General features: G+C 39.1%; 1 protein-coding gene across 9 annotated transcripts in view; it reads right to left on the bottom strand.

Moving 5' to 3' along the window:
* The window catches only part of LOC141910208 (uncharacterized), an 86,978-nt gene that overhangs the window by 16,945 nt on the left and 47,142 nt on the right, over positions 1–22,891 (bottom strand). For 8 of the 9 annotated variants that reach the window (XM_074800921.1, XM_074800919.1, XM_074800924.1 and 5 more), the window contains 9 exons: positions 22,186–22,368; positions 17,388–17,935; positions 16,539–16,685; positions 13,464–15,363; positions 12,022–12,293; positions 11,173–11,235; positions 5,941–6,090; positions 5,486–5,687; positions 4,664–4,855 (listed from right to left, as the gene is read on the bottom strand). In XM_074800921.1, coding sequence (XP_074657022.1) covers positions 4,664–4,855; positions 5,486–5,687; positions 5,941–6,090; positions 11,173–11,235; positions 12,022–12,293; positions 13,464–15,363; positions 16,539–16,685; positions 17,388–17,935; positions 22,186–22,368 — 3,657 coding nt within the window. The remainder of the gene's footprint in view (positions 1–4,663; positions 4,856–5,485; positions 5,688–5,940; positions 6,091–11,172; positions 11,236–12,021; positions 12,294–13,463; positions 15,364–16,538; positions 16,686–17,387; positions 17,936–22,185; positions 22,369–22,891) is intronic. The other variant, XM_074800922.1, reaches the window with a different exon arrangement.

Genomic DNA, 22,891 nt, shown 5'->3' with positions numbered 1-22,891 from the left:
GGCACACAACACCACTGAAGTCATCCTCCCCGGCAGGGGATCGAACCTGATGGCATCGAGAATGCCACGGTACGGAACCCTGCCACACTAGATCGAGTGCGCAGATGATGTCATTATTGGCCAATCAGATATCCTGTTTTATATCAGCCCGGGTTTTCACATTTATAGTTCTTCCGTGAAATTTACCTCAGCAATTATACAACGAACAATCTGATTGGTGCCACAAGTTTTCGTGTGGCAAAGCTGCGCTTGTACCTGCGCACCCGGTCTAGTGTAGCAGGGGTTCGTGCCGTGACTGTGTAGCGATGCCATCAGGTTCAAATCCCTGCCGAGGGAGGATGCACAGAAGTAAGCATGTTCAACATCGATGATATACATAGTAATGGGTTTTCCCCATGACATGACAGAACAATCAATAATATGTTTGTTCTATATACATTGAACTTGGATACTATATGGCTTTCCCAGTCATGTCATTATCAAAAAACAAGGTTAACCATCGATTAGTACAATGGGGAAAAATTCATAAAAATTTTACACATTATCTCCCAGTACTTCCAAATGGCTTAGAGCTGATGGACGAAACTTTTCATATTAATTCCAAAACCTATTTTCCCTTGCCAGACACTAATTACTCATTCACTCACCAATTTACTCAATTACCCTGTTTGCCTCTATACCCGTTTTTAGTCAATATTTCACACCTGACGATGATCTCTAGGGTGAGATCCAAACGTCGTGTTCTTATATTTAAGATTGTTTGAAATAAATTCTTGTTTTTAAATTCATTCAATTTGTACATAGTGGGTTTTTATCCTATTATCTGTTCACCACGTTTGAGTGTGGTTATCGTACTACCTATTTCCCTACTCATGCCAAAATATCAGCTGTGTATATCCAGAGGTTATAATTGACAGAAAATTAGTCAGCACCATTTTATCAGGATCAACACAATTGATCCTGACAAATTCACAGAACTACATGATGGATCAGGTTCCCGTACCAATGTTCTCCATTGTATTAAAATTCTCAGGGGCGGTATGTACGCGAAAATGAGGGCCGAAGCCGCCAGGACTTATCAGGATAGGGGGGGGGGTTCAAGGGGCCCTCCCCCAAGAAAATTTTCTATTTGTAGTTGCTCAGATACATTTTCCCAGCATTTGGGATCATAATCAGCTAGTTTAACCCTTTCAATACCACATAGTGTCTCCGCTGCTGTGCCGGAGGGAATTTAGGGGTTTATAGGGGTATATTTGAGGCTTCATAGAATAGTTACCAGGGCATCTGACACAGAAAAATTATACAGCATGTTGTTGATAACTTTTGGTCCAACAAAGTAGACATACATAATTTGGATATAAGTGAACTTGAGGCTAAAAGCCCAAGTGGGCTAGAAAGTAATTTTTCCACTCATTTACCCACTTTTCACGATATGTGGGACTGCCGGATGTAAGGGGTTTCATTGGGGTATAATTTCAGGCTTAAAATTGTTACCTATGTATCTGACACTGATATATTATATACCATGGTGTTGATAACCTTTTGGGCTTACAAATAAGACTTATAAGAATAATAATTTGGATATATGTGACCTTGAGGATGGACCTGTGGTATTGTAAGGGTTAAGTATGGTAATTTTCAGATCCTTTGACTAGAAAGTGATCGTCGGCAGTTTGCTTGAAGCACTTGCCTGCCGGTGATTAGTAGTCTTACGTGCATAAAATAGTTTGATGTTCTTCCATTTATATAATTTAGATTTGTCAATAAAGCTCAGCAAGCATTAAATCTATTTCCATTTGGTAACCTGATTTTAGAAAAATATTTTGGTAATCATAATAAAAGTGTATCTATGGGCATTGAAACTTGAAAAGTTGAGGCCACTGGTTTCGTTAATTATTAATGCTGCAGTGTCGGGACCTTCGCGCGCATTGATTTTTTATTTTTAGCATGCCGAGAAATCCCAGGATATTTATAAGCCTACTTGAGCGGCGCCATGTGGCTTCGTGGCGAGCCGTTTCCACTACTATTGATGTATGTAATAAGTCATATGGCGTCTGACTCACTCTATTTATATAATCATTGACGTACCGGTAGCGTTTCAACTTATTGGGACAAAGTAGATCATTTTTTTTTTGTAGGGGAGCTTGTTTTTTATAGAAGGGCCGCAAAAAATAACAGGGGCAGATTTTCATGTTTTTAAATTTTCAACGGGCGGCCCGCCCCTCAAATACCCCTTATGGAGAACACTGCCGTACATCAATATTCCTGAAGATGACTATTAGGATAGTCGAAACATCGAATAAACTATACGCTCAAGGAAACATATGTTTTTCATACCGAGTGTGTGATATTCGGCCAAACAGAAATGAGTACCTGATTTGGGGCAGTGGATTCGAAAACACAGAACCAAAACTGAACTGAACAAACTGAACTCAGTTCCACAACAGTGAGTTAAGATTAGATCAGATTACATAACTCATTGAAAATGAAGTGATTTAAATTCCGAGTCAATTCTAACTTATTAACGTAGAACCGGAAACTGGAGGTTTAATATTGATACCGAATAATAAAGACTGCCGATGAAAATCATGTTAAATCAATTGCTGGTTATAATTTACTGAAACATATATTAGAAAGAAAACAAGTACTAAATGGTTTAAAACCCTTTCAGTGCCTCTATATCAGAGCGCGGTGTACAAATGGGTGATGGACTTGGCTACTACACCACATTGAAGTGTAACAATATAATTATCAATTGGTGATAATTTCTATTGAAAGAGCTGTCATACATTGTTAATATTAGTAGCTAACAATAAACTGCGGTGACACCATATATAGTGGTGTGCCCATCATACAAATAAATTGCCCATGGGCAAAGTGTGGTTTACCTTGAAAGCTAGAGGTTGTTTGGAATAAGAGCACAGCTTGAAAAATCTTTTTAATTTGTGACTTCAAAGTTCCACAAGTTTGTAATGTATTTTATCTTTCTCAAAGAATTATTTTGTAGTCAAATAAGACCGAAGATATACATTTGTTTACGGTCCACGTCCCAAATTTTGTAGGGTACAGGTAGGCGCGGCAGGGAAACTATTTTATATTTTCCAAAAAATATGTTTCACAATATGAAAAAATATTCAAATAAGGCCATCCCAAAATAATTGTCTGTTTGCTGTAACACCGACTCAACTTTTTAGGATCATTCCGTAGGAAGGTAGAAATTTTTTTTTTGCAAAATTTTTGGGCAAAAAAAACCAAATTTTTCACCTTTTGGCTTTTTTACATGGAAACAATATCGCAAAAAATCATGTACATTGTGCATGGGAAATTTGTCCAATAGCGTAGATTTCAAGAATTATTCTAAAATTATAACTTCGTCCAGAGCGTCATCTCTGTGTTAAAAATGAAACAGTACATTGAATATGTGCGCGCGGTTTTACGTTACCAGCTTTAATCTTGGAGTAACGAGACTGATTACTCCAAGCTTTAATATAGTCACTATTAGAATGAATGGCAGCTTATTGGAACACTGCCAGTTTCCTGGAAAACTTAAACTAGGCCACATGTCAAGGCATGTTTTCACACTTGAATTCAAACATACGTAGCTCATACCTCGGCAGTGGGTCGGTCGGTCGGCCGTTCTAATAAAAAATAAAATTAATTTCAATGAATCCCAGAATAATTTTTTCACTCGGTACCTTTGAAGTCGGGTCGGTCGGGTTACCGCAAACAGAAAATTATTTTGGGATGGCCTAAAATTCATATGATGTCTCATATCAGAGGGTGGCTGAATATTGGGTCTCGGAAACCTCTTCCAATGTTGGCCGCGGAAGCTAAAATACCGGTACAGAAGAAATCGGCTATTAGATCGTTTTAAATCCTGGAATTTACGACTACAATATTCAGACCTCGACAGACCTTATAGTTTGCATTTTCAGGTCACAAGAAATACAATTTATTACAAATTCTATCGAACAGAAAACACAGCGCTCATCTTCTTCTACTATTAGAAGTGTGTGTGTGAGTGAGTGAGTGAGTGAGTGAGTGAGTGAGTGAGTGTGTGTGTGTGTGTTGTGTGTGTGAGCACTCCGCGCGCATGTGGAGGCCTTGTGTAAGTGAATATACCAATGAAACAAATGCTCACATAAAAAAACGTACCGCGATTTTACATGAATTGGCTCAATGCCAACATCATATCGCTGACAAAGGTAAACCAAAAACACTGGGGTTGAATTTCTTTAGAAATCATCTTCAGTGCATAAGGGTAAGAATTAGACTGCACTGTTAGGGTTAAATGGTGCTCGTTATATGAATAATGCAATGGACTACACCCTCTCTAGTCAGATAGGGTGTGCGTAGCACTGAAATGGTTAATTCATGATCATACTGATAATTTGAAATCATGCGAGAATGACAACAGGTGGGAGTGCGTTGATGAGCGTGCAGCTGATTGAGGGTGCAGATGGGAGCGTGCTGATTTAGTATGTGCAGCTGGGAATGTGTAGATGATTGTCAGTCAGTGGGAGTGTGCGGATGATTAAATGCAGGTGGGAGTGTGCAAGTATGCAGTGCATTAATACCAGCCAAAAATTTCCTAAATGAAATCAATAACAAAATGCACACATTAACCCCCCCAAGTAGGGAATGATGACAATAGCGTTTATACCTGAGGGACTGATTTGTGGTTGAGGGACATTGTTGTTGTTGTTGTTGTTGCCACGGTTTGACTGCTGCTGCTGCTGCTGTTGCTGCTGCTGCTGGGCTGATACTTTCTGTGGGGACATCAGTAAGGGATCAGTTACAGGGGAGCTGGTGTAAGGACTCTGCGGTCCGCCCACGCGTGCTGTATTGCCGTGGTCTGGAGAGAAATAAACGACAGGTACAACAAACAAAGAAAACAAACAAAGGCAGGGTTCATACTTTTTCTAGGTCAGACTACCTGAGCTTTCAAATTTTAGTAGTTCTCACCAAAAATGAGTCATCTGCTATGAAATATAGTAGTATAATTGAAAATGAACTAGAAATCATTCTGCTTTTGATATTTTTGGGAGTAGTTGAGCTCTTAAAAAGAATAGAAACTACTCTCAAATAGTAGTGGTAATCTTTGATTATCCGTACTCTAGGGCCAAGTATCTAAATTTTGATAGCTCCACCAAATGGCTATAGATCTTTCATAGCTCCTAACTTAAAACTTCAAAACTTTTTCCAGGATTGAAAAGATAATTACTTATTTCTGAAACTTTTCCCATATTTTTAGGACGAGTAAGAACTCTGCCTGAAACACTGACTGCATTCAAGTAGTCATTCCTTACATGCTATTAGTTCATAACCTACGCGGGACATTGGCAGGTATTTAGCAGGTCAATCGATTGAGACGGAGTGAAGGGGAGAGCATTCAATGATTTCGTTCTAGGCATCATATATACATTTGATAATTCTATATAATCATGATGAATGAATGATGTGATATATTATACCGATCACTTACTAGGTGTACTCATCTGTCGAACTAGAACTCCCCGGGGCGTCTGCTGTTGCTGTGGATACGATTGTTTTTGTTGTTGCCCTGGTGACGGAAACATGCCCTGGTTAGTCGGCGTTGCTACAAAATTGTCACCGACGAAGTTGCCTTGGTTACTCGTTGGCATGGAATGTGACCTTTGTAACTGATTTGCAAACTGGTTGCCCTGCTTGAGAAAAACAACATACATCATACACTGATGATGTTACAGGGGGATTACTTGAATTATGTATAGGAGTTATATGAGTTATATGATGATATCGCAGGGGTTTTAATGAAGGCATCCATCTTTCTAGAAAGTGTCTATAAGGGTAATTTGATTTCGAAAGGGGGATTTACGAAGGCAGCCATCTTTACTAGAAGCTTACAGAGGCTATGCAATGAGGACATAGGGGAATATACCATCTTTTTATGTTACATACCATCATACTACTCTGTTGAGAGGTGTTGCGATTCCACTGTGATTGTGGACTGAACTGAGACATCTGCGCCGGGCTCATTTGGGCTGGGCTTACCTGCCCAGCTACGTTACCCTGACTGTACATCGGCGACAGAGGCCCAACCTGGTTTGGCTGCAAATAAGAAGAGAAAATATCTAATCAGATATTTCTTGAAATCTAATTCCAGTTTGGACCTTTAGAAAGGCATGCTTAGACACCCAACACTTAACTCATTGCCTGCCAAAAACGTACTGGTACGGTTTACTTGTTTCTTCTTAACTCTAACGATAGATGGTGAATTCATCGCACAACACCAGTTTGTTTAATGCATTTTACTATTAAAACAGACTACAGTGGAACCTCGTTCTAACGACCTCGAAACTAACAAACCATCGCTTGTTACGTACAAAAAAAAAATCCCTGGCCAAATCCTTCTCATTTGCAGTTAAATTTCATCAGAAACAACGACCCCTTAGTTTTGGAGTCCTATTACATATTTTCATTGATTCTAACGATCCGCTAAGTCACGATCAATCACACTTGTTTATTTATTGTCAGGTTTTAAACCGAGAGACAGTGTTGCTTTATTTATCTTAGATTAGTGATAGATTAACGATGTGTTGTTGGCAGCTACAATTTGTAGTACGGTAGTTGGTCATCGTTTCAGACTGTTTACAGTGATATGCACACGCGCTTAATGAAAACCTACTTCGCAAAACGATTGAGACCATCAGAGAAATTGAAAAAGGGACTAAACGCTCAGAAGTTGTAAAATTGTTCTGACATTTGCCTAGCGTTTACATTCATTTCCTTGATCTCGTTCCATCACATCCCGTAGGAGGGACTCATGTGTCCAACACATGTATTGGCCACACAAAATTAACAGAAAGCATACCTGAATTTGGTTTAGATTTATGTTTCATTTCATATTTTACACTTTTCAATGAGCGATTTATTAGCTGACAGTATTCATACTTAAATAGTAGGCCTAATTCAATGTAACCAGTTGGTTTGTTTTTCATCACACCAGGGGTTGTTCTCTTTTCATACATAAATGATGTGAAACAGAGCTAACAAACTTTTTATTTTCCCCCCAGCGGTTCGTTAGAACGAGGTTCCACTGTATCAACAGTCATTCTATGCAGTGTGTTAGTGACTGAACAGGCATGAATGGGCATATTTTCTGCAAAATACACCTCTGCACTGGTGATTGCCACAGGGGCTCGTATCAAAGTTGTAGGTAATGTAAAAACGATAATCCGTTAATCCAATGTATATAGTATATATAAAATAACAAGGGGGCTAACGACGCTCACAAACAACTCAACTTCGGTCGCTTACTATTTCGTTATTTCTCATCCGATTTTGATAATCCAGGCATGATATGAAAGCTTATAGCTTCCTACTTCTAACGAAACCAATCCCGTTAACTTCCGATGAAAAGTTCGCGAATCATATGTCTTTGAACGCGAAATTACGGCCGAAATCGCCTGGACCGAAAATGCTATGACGCCGGTTTTTGCCGATTTCGAAATTTAAAACGTTGAGTTCGACACGAAATCCTTCACCGATTTTGATGATCGAGGGCTTTAAATGCGCAAAACAGTCTATATTTTCTTGGATATTGCGGTGGTTTCGTTAATCCATACGATCTTCCAGCTTTGCAAACGCGAATTTTCCGATTTTACGTCAATTCACGCACTCAACACGTGATCTCAAGATGGCGACCTTGAACTTGAACTAGCAACAGTTTCGCAGTGAATTTTATTTCGTAACAATTCAATCAAATAATGTTTTATCTTATCTAAGCTAGAATAAACATGATCCGGTTATAATAGATTCTGAATTTGACGTAAATATACGCAGAAAATAAATTGGAAATAAAATTCATTACGGTTCGGTATTGCGCTAAGCATTGTGGGAGATGACAGTCGCCATTTTGAGATCGCGCATGGAGTTCGTGAATTGACGTAAAATCGGAAAATTCACGTTTGCAAAGCTGGAAGATCGTATGGATTAACGAAACAACCACAATATCCAAAAAATATAGAATGTTTTGCGCATTTGAAGCCCTCGATCATCAAAATCGGTGAAGGATTTTGTGTCGAACTCAACGTTTTAAATTTCGAAATCGGCAAAAACCGGCGTCATAGCATTTTCGGTCCAGGCGATTTCGGCCGTAATATCGCGTTCAAAGACATATAATTCGCGAACTATTTATCGGAAGTTAACGGGATTGGTTTCGTTAGAAGTAGGAAGCTATTAGCTTTCATATCATGCCTGGATTATCAAAATCGGATGAGAAATAACGAAATAGTAAGCGACCGAAGTTGAGTTGTTTGTGAGCGTCGTTAGCCCCCTTGTTATTTTATATATACTATATACATTGGATTAACGGATTATCGATTTTACATTACCTACAACTCTGATACGAGCCCCTGTGGTGATTGCTGCTGATTTTATCACTCTTAGAAGAAATGCTGCTAATTTACATGAAAAAGCAAGGCCAGATGAACAACATAAAACAAATTTGATGAAGATATCTCTTTTAGCTTTTGTTTTATGAATCTCCGAAAAACACGGAAATCCTGGCAAAGCACAGCATTTCCTGAAAAATAGGCCTGGCAGGCAAAGGGTTAAGTATAAAACATGCTACTGAATTGAAGAAAAAAAACTGATTTACAAGAAAATTGACGATCGAAAATAAAACAAAATAAGAAATAAGTTAGAAAGAAAATATTACAAAAATTACACCACACAAAAACAGCCAATGCCTGCTATGCTACTATTCAATAGTCATAAGTTTTACGAGTGAAAACAAAATAAAATCAAATGAAGTTAGAAAGAATACATCACACCGCCGATGCCAGCTAATTATCATTAGTCTAATAGGTATATTCAATATAGATAACCAGGGGATTTACAAACTTTCGAGGGTCTGTAATGTAAATCAATAATTGTGGTTGATCAACAATAGAGGGCGTTACACATGATATCATAATTGGTTTGCCCTTCAGTGCTGGAGACTTGCCGTACAAAAGCATCCTCGCTTGCCAGGGGTCCGGTATCGCTCCTGAACTCGCTTCAACCAGTCCCCTGGCCTCACGACGTGAGATTTCATTGTTGGCGCTTCTGCGCAAGATAACATATATAACTACTTGCGAGAGTACTTCCACATTCAATAATATGTTGGCTGATTGGTCCATTTTAATGGGAAATTCAACAGAACCCTAATTCAGTTTGTTACAAATGCTGTGATTGGCCTGATTGGATTCTGGTCAGCTGGTAATGAGTTGCGAGGTCCAGGGTTTTGGGGAACAGCTTTAGCTTAGTGAGTTCGAATCTCTTGACGGGTGAAGATGCAAAAAAAGATAATAAGGGGATTTATCACTCCTATTGTATTTGACCACCGTTAAAGGCCTTGTCAAGTTGAAAAAAGCACATGGCTGTTAGACCTCTATGAGGAAATAGATTTATTGACAAAATGAAGTTCCTTAGAATGAATTTCAATACAATCAAGCCTATATTTTCCATTAGAGAAAATGTCCTATGAAGTTGGCATATTGACTCTATAGAAAGGAACTCAGTACTACTGACATACAGCAAAACTTTGAAAATGACTCCAATAATCAGGACTACAAAATCGCGAAACGCACAACTTCTGGTTGTATTGATAAGTCTATTGATGATTCCAGAAAAAAATAGGGACCTTCATATAAATCAAGAAGGCAAGAAAGATGATAGTTAAATTAACCAAACCAACAGCAAATCAGCCACACAGCAAAATAAATTAGCAAAAATACTGATATGAAAATCAAGCGAAGAATCAGTTCTACGGTTAGTCACGTGAGTTCAGGTATTAAGTTAAGCCCAACGCACACACAACAGAGAAACACAGAAACTGAAGACAGGAACATGTTTTTAAGCATTCTCTGGGTTTGTGTGCCTTTACGAGAAACATGGTTTCCTGAAATCATGTTTCCAAGATCAAAATCTTTGATAACTTGTTTCTGTTTCCCTGCGTTGTGTGTGTCAGGCTTTAACCTTTACAGTTCATCTACACCACAATGCAGGGTATAAACCGGTGATAGACTGCTAGTACACCGCATCATGGTGTATTGGTGTTATTATTAATTAGTTTTTATCTCTACTGAATGATGGCAGCACTTGCCAAACACAGTAACAAACGATACAACGGTATGGTCGTTATTCAACACACTGGGGTGGACGCTTTGAAAATTTACAAATTATCTTCAGCACTTTTGGGTATTAATAAGTCAGCACTGAAAGAGTTAAACGCGGTCATTTGCACACTTATTTCTGGAATTTCTATTTTACATTTTAATACAATCCTATAAACCTACTGCAGCATTTGCTATCATAATTTCACCGATAGTATTTTTGTAACGCACCTACACGATTTAACGTAATGAAGACAGCTTGAGGATTGGTTTTGCAGAGACTGTGCAGAGAATGTTTGCATACAGACATTCGTTCAGACATTCTATCTAGTTCATTCTGTTACCGTTGTGTTCAATAGGCTCAGATGAATACAGCAGTACATAACAATCCTCAATATTCACTGCTTCACTGCAGGTTCTTCCCAGCCTATCTTGCTATCCAATAATGCAGTTTCAAGGCTGGTTTTGATTGGTCTGTAGTAATTCCGAAATTCTCTTCTGGTTCATTCCTTTCAAACAGAATATACGCTCTACCTATTCATGAATAGCTTAATCTGAAAACCTGATAGAAGCGGCTAGAGAGTTTTTTTTATCCAAAATCGCTATTTATAAACCGGAATACATCCAATCAAAACCTGCTTTAGCAAGCATATAGGCCTAGGCTAAGTCTTCACGATAAAACAGTGTTGCTGTTGATGTCATGATGTGCAGATTTGCAGGATATTGTTACAAACTTAGAAGCATATCGAATCCCATAATGCTTTCTGTTTTCTTCTTTCATAAACAGATTCAACCATTTTATCTACCAGGTAATTCAATCCATTAGACTCTAGTTATTCTCGAATTATGAATCTAATTTTACTAATAATGTGCCAATGACGTTTAAGTTTTCATTGTGAGTATGAAACAAGAACTGACAAAACCGTAGAACTGAGTTCCGTAGATATAAATATATAGATATACGAGGTATAAAGCAAGCTTGAATAGTAGTAGTATATAGTAGATATGATTGTGATATGATTGTGATCTGTACCTGTAATGAAACATTTGGGACGACCCCAGCGTTCATCAATTCACCAAAATTCTCGACAAATCCCTAAAAAACACCCGCTATTTCATTATACAACATAATTCAACTCGTCTCAAAAATAATGGCGAATGTTGAGAAGTTTTAAATTGGACGAGGTTTTCAGCCGATAAATCTGGGCCAGTTTCAGGAATAGGGGTTGGGAAATTCCGCTTGTGGCAAAGGTAAAAGGTATGGCCTTCAAACCAGAATATAGGAAAGGGGAGCTATCAGTCCCTTTTCCCTCTAGGTAATCTAGGCTATATTGACGAGAGACGAGGTAAGTGTTAAGAATCACCCAAGGTGAGGAATGAATAGAGGAGCAAAAGAGGAGCTTTGAGACTCAACCGAAGGGAGGAGGGGTAGAAGGGAGTCTAACACTCACCCGCAGGGAGGAGGGAGTAGAGGGGCTTAAAAGGGAAGGAGTAAAGTGGAGTGTTAAACTCACGGAGGGAGTAGAGCCGGTAAAGGGAGATTTTCGACTCACCCTAAGCTGTCTGAGCTGTAAATAATTGAGACCTTTTTCCAGTCTTGAATATCATTGAGCCAAAATCCACATTATAAATCTTAAATGCTATTGTTTTATTCCTTTTTGTTTCAGGTGGAACATTCCACCGATCTTCAGAGTTTATTTGAAAAATGATTTATTCTATACAAGTGTTTAGATTTATACTGTGGGTTTTTGTTCAGTGTCTGGGCTGTCTAGAGGGAAGAGGGATGAGGTGCAAAGGGGTGAAGGGGAGTGTTAAGACTCACCCAAGAGAATCGCGGATGTCTAGAGACAAGGAGGGGGTAGAAGGGATAGTCAAGACTCACCCGAGGGAATCCCGGTTGTTGTCCGAACTGATTTATCTGTTGTTGTTGTTGTTGTAACAGCAGACGTTGATGTTCTTGTTGCAGACGTTTACGCTTCTGAATGTCCCTCATTTGTCTTTGTCGATGCTGTAACAACAGCGAATGTCGCACGTTTGCCTGAGACATTCCACTAAAATTACCCAGGCGATTCTGCTGCTGCTGCTGTACCACTGCAGCTGCTGCGGCTGCTTGTTGTTGGGCGACTGCTGCCTGCTGTTGCAGATTATTCAGACCTAATAATCGATGAGAACAATGCGATGAAAATGGTGATAAGGGGTTGGCTGAGAAGGGAAGGGTCGGTATAACCTCTCAATGCATCTACACTGCAGTGCAGTGTACGAATCGGTGAAGTACTTAGCTAATACACAGCATCCTGGTGTATCTATGTAATTAGTAATTTGTAATAATCTCTATTATTATCTCTGGAATTACTCGTTTGATGGTGCTTGTCAGAACTGGAAATAGGAACCTAAATCCGCCATGTTTTAGCTCATTTGCAATAAAAATCTCTCGCTTCAAGTTTTTAATGAGCGTTTTTTTTACTAACTATGTATCGTCAGGATTAATCCTTGAAATATGATATCCTACCGCTACATTGGATACGATAAAACCTCACTGCAAAGGCTAAAAATCACTATAAATGTCCTAATATTATCAAAAAACATTTTGCAACACAGGACGATGTTAAGACTGGTTGCCAGGTATCACATGGTGGCAGCACTTGACGGCCAAATTTTGATTGTCGGTTCGAGTCCTGGTACTTTCATATTTTCATTATGGATCTAGGATTGTAGTTCTTCTAATAATCAATTTTATTTCATATTATTTCATATTTATCAGTTTAGCCTGCTATAAATTCACCTTAGAGTCATGAACTCAACAACAGAGCGATGACACCAGGCTCCAGTTTTTACTTCCATTAGCTGCTTCGAGCATCATTGGTAAATTTGTGATTTTTGGTAATTTTTTGACATTTTTAGTGATCTGTAGGGTTTGAAGTGAGGTTTGATCGAATCCAACACATTGTCAGGATATAATACTTAAAGGATGACGCGTGACGATGTATAGTAAGTAAAATATCTGCCATAACGAAACATAATGCCAGACACAGCAAACCTTTCAACCCCTCCCCCATCAATTTCTCAACGGATCTGGACAATTTGGAAAGCTCGTTTTTTTAAATTTCTTATCACAAAAAAGCGGGAAACCGCCAAATAGCGGGAAATTCTCATCCCTGATTATGCAATGCACTGGGATGCAATTTTGAAAATATCTCCAACTTTTTAGGGTATCAATTGGTCAGCCCTGAAAGGTAATGACTGGAGGCAAGAAGGGAGCATTTGGGTTTTGATATTTGAGCGATATACCAGACATTTAAAGATGATCGGGAATCCGACATATACCTTGTTGATTCTGATTCGGGAATCGAACTGCTAAATTAAAACTCGGATTATTTGGTTGTTTGATCATCTGCACGTTTGTTTGCTGCTGCTGCTGCTGCTGCTGGGAAAAACCGGTGCTACCGCCTGTCAGCATACTCTCTAACGACTGAGGCCCACCTGAACTATCCATCGCCAGCAAGGAATCTAAACTCGTACTATTCAATATGGCTGCATTGTTACCATTGTTATTACCACTTCCTTGGAGATTAAAAGTCATACTATTCAATACATTCATTTTACTGATATTCGTATTCGGATTTAGTTTATTTTTCGCAGCCATGGCTGATTGGTCAATTGTTGTTTTCAAAGACGCGTTGCCACCCAACGACGGGTCGTCCTGCATCAATTGTTGTTGTATGACATCTATAGCCATCTGTTCAGGCATGTCTTGGGTGTTATACTGCGCGTTGCTCTGCGCAATCCCGAGCAAATTATCGATCTCCGAAAGCGAGATATTTGATGAGTTCAAAACCTGGTCCAACTGTGATAGTAATGTTGCGTCGTCCGTCATCGAGTTCGCTTTCGATGTCGCCACCGTCGCAGGTGGCATAGGACGTAGCAGCTGCTGCTTGGACATCGAAACCATCTGCTGCTGCACCTGCTGCGCCACCGATGTGGCCACCGATGCAGCGACCGCTGTCTGCTGCTGCTGCTGCTGTATAAACGACATCGCGCCGCGTTCAAGATCCGCTGCATTATTCAACGTCGAGCGTTGGTGCAAATCGTTTTGCAGCTCAGTAGCCGTTTGTATGATCTGCGCAAGTAAAGGGTCGTTGTTACTGGACGACGAGCCGCCCGCGCCACCGCTGTCGTCGTCCGTCTGACTAGAATTGGTGGGTGCCGATGCTAGCAGCTGCTGTAAGTTCTCGTAGGTGATCGCTGCTGAACTGGTCGAGGTTGCTGGCGAAGAACTAACCGCTACGCCGCGCACTGATGACGATTTACCTCGAACCTTCGCCGTTTTATCATCCTTAACCATGTACGGACTTTGCGGCGGTGCCGAACTGTCCCACAGTCCATGTCCAACTGATTCGTTTAACATACTCTTACTTTCAGCAATCAGATTTTCAAGCATCGTTTCACTCGGTGTACGCTCCAGTTTCATTGTTAGTTTATCCTGCGGTATCCCAGTCGGTTGAACCGTTATCGATTGTTGCGACGCTTGGTTTTCGCGCGCAACTTTTTTCGAAAGTAGCTGTGTCAACAGTTGGTTATTCTGCACCAGTTGACTCTGATGCTGTTGTTGCTGGTGTGCGTCCATGTCAGAACCGGTGGCACCACCTGTGCTATCGACACTCTGCGTGGACGCTTTACGTTTGAGCGTTTTACTCGCCCCGCTCTGTATTCCGGAAATAAATCCCGACGGCATTTGGTTGGACATCGATCCGATATTCACAAGTCCGCCGCCCGAATTTAGCAAATTCACGTTACTACTCGTTGACACTAATGCGGCCGGCGCACCGTATAAACCGCCGGTGGTGCCCCCGCCAACAGACGACATTCCCATCGCAGTAGCGTTCTGGTTATTCTCGCGTTCATACAACGTTGCTAGGAAACTTTCGGGACTACTGTTGCCAAGTAATTGCAACACTTTATCATTTGTTAACTGACTAGCATTGTTACTATTATTCAACAGTTTATCGAGTTCGCCCATTAAACCTGTCTGCTGCTGCTGCTGTTGTATATTACCAGACGACATTGGCACCTGCTGAGACCAGTTATTCAGACCGAGGCTATCAACGCTGGTCACCGACACTGTACGATTCTTAGTCGAAGAATGAGGTGTCGGTATCGAGGAATCAATGATTTTCGAGTGATTCATTTTCGAACCCGATTCGTCTGACATTGCTGTTGTGCTTTCCTGCAAGAAAAAGTAAAAAACATCGAAAAATGTGTCATGGCAGATATTCGACACCAACAAATCCAAGTGTACTTGGAGCCACCCTTTTCTAAATTAACACCATCATTTTGATTCTAATATTGCTCCCTGTCATATGAATGCAAATTCTCTAACCCTAATGCTAGGTTCACACACACGATTTTCCATCGGGGAAATGCGCAACTCACAGTCGAGAACAACTATTTTGAAGTGAGTCATGTGTGTGAATAAAAAAATTGCCCGATTTTCCTCGACACAACTCTAGTCTCGACTAGTTGAGAGAAATAGAACATGTTCTATTTCTCTCAACTCAGTTGAGGAGTCGAGAGAAATCTAACCAATCAACATGCAGTATATTCGCGCACATTTTAATAGTCTTCCTTTCTGGTAAGAGAAAGCAATATTTCTACAATAAAAGAATAACCCTTTTATAAAATTTCATCAATCTCATGTCTCTCAGAAAGTGAATATATGAGACTCATGAATTCTCTTTTAAAATTTCTGGAGTCAGGCGGTTCCAGGATCCCCTAACACCGGGCATGATATCTTTGGATGCTGGATAACCAAAATCGTTTTATCTCACAATTATGTTTTTGTTTTCTGCGTTAATTATGATTTCTTGTTCATCCTTCTCTGGGTAAATGCATTGTTGCATCTACGCCCAGCTGGAGTGTTGTGTATTATGTTGTGTGTGTGTGAACACATTTTGACACAACTTTTGTTTATTTTTCTAACCAGGTCAGAAGTTGAGAAATCGAGAAGTTGAGACAACTTCCCGATTTCTCTTCAAAAAGTCGTGATTGTGAACCTAGCATTCCTCTTTGAGTCAACCTGGAGCCACCCTTAAACGTCTCCATGAACATTATGACTCGAGTCCAGAGCGGCCCATGTTCAATATTTTCCCCCATCGATCCGAAATTCCCCTATTACCCAAAATTTCCCGAATTGAATTGAGACCATTGTAAAAATGAGCACATACCATCATCCTTTTTTGTGGTGACTAATTGATTAGTTAGACAATTTTTAAGAAAGATTGCTGAAAAAACTTGCCCCTGAATTTAGAAACCCAACTAAATCCAAACCAGCAAATATAATTTTGAAATTATCTAGTTGTTTCTGATTTCCTGTGAATTATGATTTCACGATGAGATACGTACAACACTATTTGCTCTTTGATCATCCTCATCATCTAACAGAAGTTTTTGTAACAATTCATTTTTGCATTTTTTCTTCTTGCTCTCTTTCGCTGTGGTCATTGTTGCGGCAACGGTCTGCTCCGGTTTACTATCATCATTCAACAATTGCTATAAATTATAAATGCATCGATATATGCACAAAATGTGGCAATTGAAAAGTTTGAAATGAGGAAATTCATACGAATTTTACATAATTTTAAATGTGGCAAAATTTATCATTCAATGGCAATTTTCGGTGGTTTTTCAAATATTCTAAAAACCCTTACATGCAGTATTTGCCTGAATTCAAAAAGTTAAAAAGTGGGAATTTATGAATTTCAAATTTGGTGATTTGAAAATTTCAAATACTGCAATCAATATCATGAATACCCAATGGCTATGTATAAAATTAAACGCAAAATTTTCAATTCAATGGCAATTTTCATTGACGTATTCAAATTTTCTAATGTGGGAATTCAATAGTACTGCCCCCAAATGCCACCATGAATATACTCTAAGGTTGACACTGGAGCTCTTTACTTGAAATTGACCCCCGAGCATTGAGAAAAGCAGAGTTTGTTCACATCGCCAGCCAATCAGGAACTGTGCCATTCCCATGTGCCGGAATGCAAGTTTGCACTCCCGCACACGGGACCACTTACCATGAATAGGAAGAAGCTACAAATATATTCGTAGTAGCTCAGGATGAGAGAACCGGAAGTACGAGTATACTTGCGTAGCCAGCAGCGAACGCATGAAGTATTTAAAATGTGACAATTCAAAAATTTCAAATATGGGACATCAGAATTTGGAAACAAATTGAAAACCGACCTTTAACAGCAGATTCTCGTTTTTCTTCGGCTCAGCTTCGTTTTTATCATTGGTTGAATCGGACGAGCGTCGACTGGTGGTCGCTGACTCGTCTACGCTCGCACGGCGCGACTTCGACCGCTCTTCCGAGTCATCGTCCTGACTTAACAACTGCTTCAAAATCTCGTTTCCCTCGGAGCGCGTCGATACGTGACTAATGTCGTCCGCGTCATCGGGTGTCGTCATCGTTGTCGTCGTTGGCAATTGTTGGGGCGATTTGGTCGGCCCCGGTGATGGCAAGCACACAGGCGATTGTGAGGCATCCGCGGTTTTTTCAAGCTCTTTGTTTTCACGCGACAACAGCTGACGTAGTTTCATGCGGTTGTTGATCGATTGAGGCATTGGCATTCCCTTCTGGTAAATCTGACGGATTTGCTCGCGTGTCGCCTGCGACAAACGACCACCAGCCTGTGCTTCCATCGTTTGCAACGCCTGTAACGGGTTCTGCACGTTCGACCCAACCCGCATCGCCATACCGGCCGATAGACCCATCATTGGCTGCTGCTGCTCTGAAAAATCATTTAAGAAACGTTCCCAAAGTTAGATGATGAATTCAAAACCCCTTAAGTATTTCATGGGCAATTTTTCAATTTCACGATTCTTGTAATACGGCAATAAGGCTTGAATATCCAAAATAAGTTTTCTAATTTCTTTTATAAACCCCATAGGCGTGAAAAGATTCAAAAAGATAAAGATATTATAGTTTATCAACTGGAAATATATTGCCCATTAAATCAAAATAACTTGAATCTATTCTCAAAAAGCTTATCACATGACCAGCAGTTGCAAGTAAGCATAAATGACATAAACAGGGGAGCAACTGATCAGATCTCGTACCTCAGTTGCATCGGTAGGAGTTGGTAGGCGTTACCTCGATTGTCAACAAAAGCCAGCTTAAGTCTTATATCTAAGTAATGAAACGGATATCACGCAAAAACATGTTTTAACTGTTCTATGATCCAAATGAATCCCTTGAATTTGAAGTCTTGCACCCCTAAAACGAGGTTTGATTATTACCTGAAATATCTATTGATTTTCTTTTTTAGACTCTATACAAACAATGTATATCATTGTTTCTGATATTAAGATAGTAAGTAACATGATTCAAAATTTCCAAAAATTTTTCCAAAATATCTATGGGTAATTTTTCAATTTTCTCAAATGGAAATTAACTGATACCATCACTTGGGAGGGCACAGTACCTGAAATATTTGAATTTTTTGGAAAATTATTTCACAAACTTCAAATTTGAGTAGCCTGAATTTTTAGGCATATTGCAAAAGCTGGCCACAGATTTTCACATTGCTCTCATTTCGCATTGTTGCAAATTTGAGAAATGAATTTTACACAACTGAAAACTAGAGATTCATAGTTTAAATGTTGCTAAAACTGTCAAATTTCAACTATAGACTAACAAAATATGATAAAACATGCATCACAAATAGTTTCAAAAGAGAGAATAAAAGATCCAATAATACAGGGCAAAAAGTACCCTAACAAAATGACGGCTAGCATCTGTGAGGTTTACTGAACAAAACGGTTTATTGAACAAAATTCAAAATTTTCACTAGTAAAAACATTCCACCTTGCCACGGAGCTGCTTCCTTTTGATTTGAATGAAGAGCAGCATCGAAATAATAGTGCAAGGGTGATGGGTGTAATTACATAGTCTTATATACAAAACACAAGCTGAAAATAATATAATGACGTATACGCTCAAAACTTTTGAAGGTTAATCCGTGACTGGTTAATTTTCAAGATAGATCGCAAAACGTTGCCCTCTGGCAAGCAAGAGCTATTTTTCCGAATGGAAGGAAAATCTATCAAATTTCCAAATATTTCTAAACTAGGAAATATCATTTTGAAATTCTCGGTAAGTTTATCACAATTTTTTCAATTTCAATTTTCACTAACGGAAAATGGACTTTTCATAGAAGAACTTTACTCCAGACTTAAAGAAAATCGAAACAAATCCATTATATCAGAAATAACTTTGATGAATCTTTCTATATATTTCAAACAAGGGGTCCAGGGACACCATGCCCACTTGGGAAGGGGTTTCAAATGCTTACAATCTAACAACATCAATATTCAACGCCCCCTGGTGACCGTATAAAAAGGTCAATGACCTTGAAACTCATCAAAATCATAGAGCATGTCATGAGCTACAATTTTGTAATTGATTGTGATAACAAAACAAGCCTAGGTATTTATACAATAAGAAAATACTAAGTTATTCTACTATTGAATGACCCCTGGTGACCATATAGAATATTCAATAAACTTGAAACTCACCATATTCATAGAACATGTCATGAGCTACAACTTTACAATTGATTTTGGTAACAAAATATACATAGGCACCAATATAATAAGAAAAATATTAAGTTATTGTATTATTTAATGCCCCCTGGTGGCCATGTGCAAAAACTAATGACCTTGAAAACTCACCACAATTATATAACATGTTATGAGCTACAAAGTTGCAATTGGTTGTGGTAACCAAAATTTGCTTAGATGGTGGCAAGAACAAAGAGTTAAGTGATTCCAATTCCGAGTGATGTGAGATGTATCTAATGACAGGGCTTATAACAATCAGATATCAAGACTATAAGTTAAAACCTCTTGATATTGTCCACCTACGAATGAGTACTGATGACACTAATATGGCCGCTAATTGCGTGATAATTGGCTGATCAGAAATACCTTCTAATGTATTAAAAATCCCTTTCCATAGAATACCCATCACAAATTTAAATGAAAAATGGCAAACCAGTAGGAAGCTACAGAATTTGGCTCAGAATTTGGGCCAAAATCGACACGGGATGGCCATTTTGAATCCAATCGCCCAAATTTTTCTCATGCTGATGAACCCTTTGGGGTTATAAGTATATACAAAAGATCAAGGTTATTGCTCAAAGCATCTTGAAAATTTCCCTTGAAAATTTGAAAAGTGTGTAAATAGTGCGGACGAATGAATGAACGGACGACCGACGAAAAGTGAACGCAATAGCCCACTGGGACTACAATCCTAAGAAATGCAAGAACTGGTTTTAACGAATGGTGCTTCCTAGCTTTTCCCACGCAAAATTTGAGAAAATAGCTGGCTGTATGCCGCACTAAAATCAGTCATAAATTTTCTAACACATTTTACTCATCCACATTTTACTCCAGATCAACGCAAATTATACAAATCCATTTTTTCTGAATGATTAACTTTTATATTTCCTACAAGTCAACAATTATTGGCATAATAGCGAAATTTACAGTTGCAATATGAACCACCGAGAACCAGATGCATAATCCATTAACCAGTTAATTCCTCAATAAACAGTTTCATTTTAAAAGCCACATTAATGAGATTCCCTGGAAACCTCAATTAACACTTGATACTGTGAAATTAATTTCATGGAAAATTAAGCTCACACAAGTATGTTGTCCAGCATCAAATTAAACCTATACAAGAATTGTGAACTCAGCCCGGTGTTAAATTAAGCACATACAACTGTGAAACTGGATCCAGAGTCAAATTAAACCCACACAACTATAGACCTGAGTTAAGAAACTTATCATTAACACAGCTGTGGAACCAAGTCCAGCGTGGAACTAGAAAGTGGCGTAACGCTACTTATGTCACAACAATATCATTAAGTTTTCATTGGTGGAGTGCGAGATCTAACAAGAAATTCCATATTAGATGGCCATATCAGATGGGTGAGAAAGCTGTGGAAACGTATAATTCGTGGACCTACCCATTACAAATACCAAGTTTAAAAAGAAATTGCACATTATTTGATGTGTGCAGAACGCTCACAAGAAATGAAAGTCCGAAGAAAAATATGTCTGCTGTGGCAGCCATATCGGATGTAGAATTGGGTCCAGAGTCAAAATAAGCCCATTCAAAATAAACCGCGACTGCAGCTAAATAGCCAAATGCAACATTTCCGAAAACTCCCAAAAAGCAAACAATGCAAAACAGATTTTGAAATAAATACCTGCAAACCGAGAAGGGCATGATATTTCATGCAGCCACAGGAGAACGAGTGTTTTGAATGTATCTATTAACAGACCACATGGTGTCATATAACAAGACTAGAACAGATAATGCACACGCACACACCACACGGAACGACCCCCTCTTTCATACCAGCGAGATAAAAATAATCATATCAATACAAATGTCTTATCAATGACACAAACATTGAGAAAGTTGGGCAATATTTCACGAAGTATATATCATCATACCGGTCACAATATGTAGTGTATACCAGTCCTTATATAAACTGGTAGCGATAGCAGAACTCTTCATAAACTATAGCCACATAAATCCCCCTACGATATCATCGAATCAACTAATTGGGGGTGGAGCTTATGCCCGTAAAGAGGTGGAGCTAATAAGTGCATGGCAGAGAGATTGACTACTGAGAGTGTGTAGAGCTAATGCGCAGAAGCTTAGAATGTTTAAAGCTATAAATCAATGGTTAAGAGATTGATTGATTGATAGGGGTGGAGCTGATGGTCTTTAGGCTAAAAAAATGGAGCTAATAAATGGATGGCAGGATTGGCTTAGAAGGGGTGGAGCTAATAAAGCTAAAGTTTGAAAGGGTGGAGCTATTGAGTAGATGGCAGAGAGATTCAGAGTGGGTGGAGCTTAGGCTATGCGCTTTAATAATAGAGGGGTGGAACTAATGCGCATAGAGCAAGAGTGGGCGGAACTAGAGCACATTATGTTAGGAATGGCAGACAGATTGACACTTACTATTAACCACCTGCTGCTGCAGTTGTTGTTGCTGTTGTTGTAACATGGCGGCCATATTGGATATTTTAGCGTTCATGCTACTGCCAGCCATTTGCGAACTCATGACTTGTTCGACGTAAACTCCATCGTCACTGGTGAAACTCGAGACACGGCTCACAGGAGCAGGAGAAGCAGCGGGTTTCCCTATACACACGAATATACATACAACAGATAGAGTCAAGCATTATTCTAAACTAAAGCACAGTACAATTATTTTCAAACTATGTCTATGCGAAGTTCATCATTGATACAAACCAGACTACCTCATACTTCTAAATGTAGTAGTTTCTACCACAATTTGACGTTAGAAAGTTGTTTATTTGAAAATGAACTAGAAATACTTCTGGTCACAAATACCTATGTGATCACACTGTTATTGTACTCAGGTCTGCAAAAATGAGAGTAATTTGACATCAAAGATAGCGATTTTTTCGACAAACTTAAGAAGTTATTCTGATTTTGATAGTAATTAATATTTTTGGTGGTAATTGAGCTCTTCAAAAGCATAGAAACTACTCTCAAATACTAGTCATAGTCAGGTCTGTTGTTACACTGTTTGGTTGACCCAGTTGTCTGACCATTCTCTTCTAAATAAAGATAGCAGCTTTGCATGCCTAGGATCGTTTAATCGACTACTCCACCCTGTTCTATCAAAACTGTACAGGAC

This window comes from Tubulanus polymorphus, chromosome 8, assembly GCF_964204645.1.
Source record: "Tubulanus polymorphus chromosome 8, tnTubPoly1.2, whole genome shotgun sequence".
Lineage (NCBI taxonomy): Eukaryota > Metazoa > Nemertea > Palaeonemertea > Tubulaniformes > Tubulanidae > Tubulanus > Tubulanus polymorphus.
This window is presented reverse-complemented; position numbering and strand designations above follow the sequence as displayed.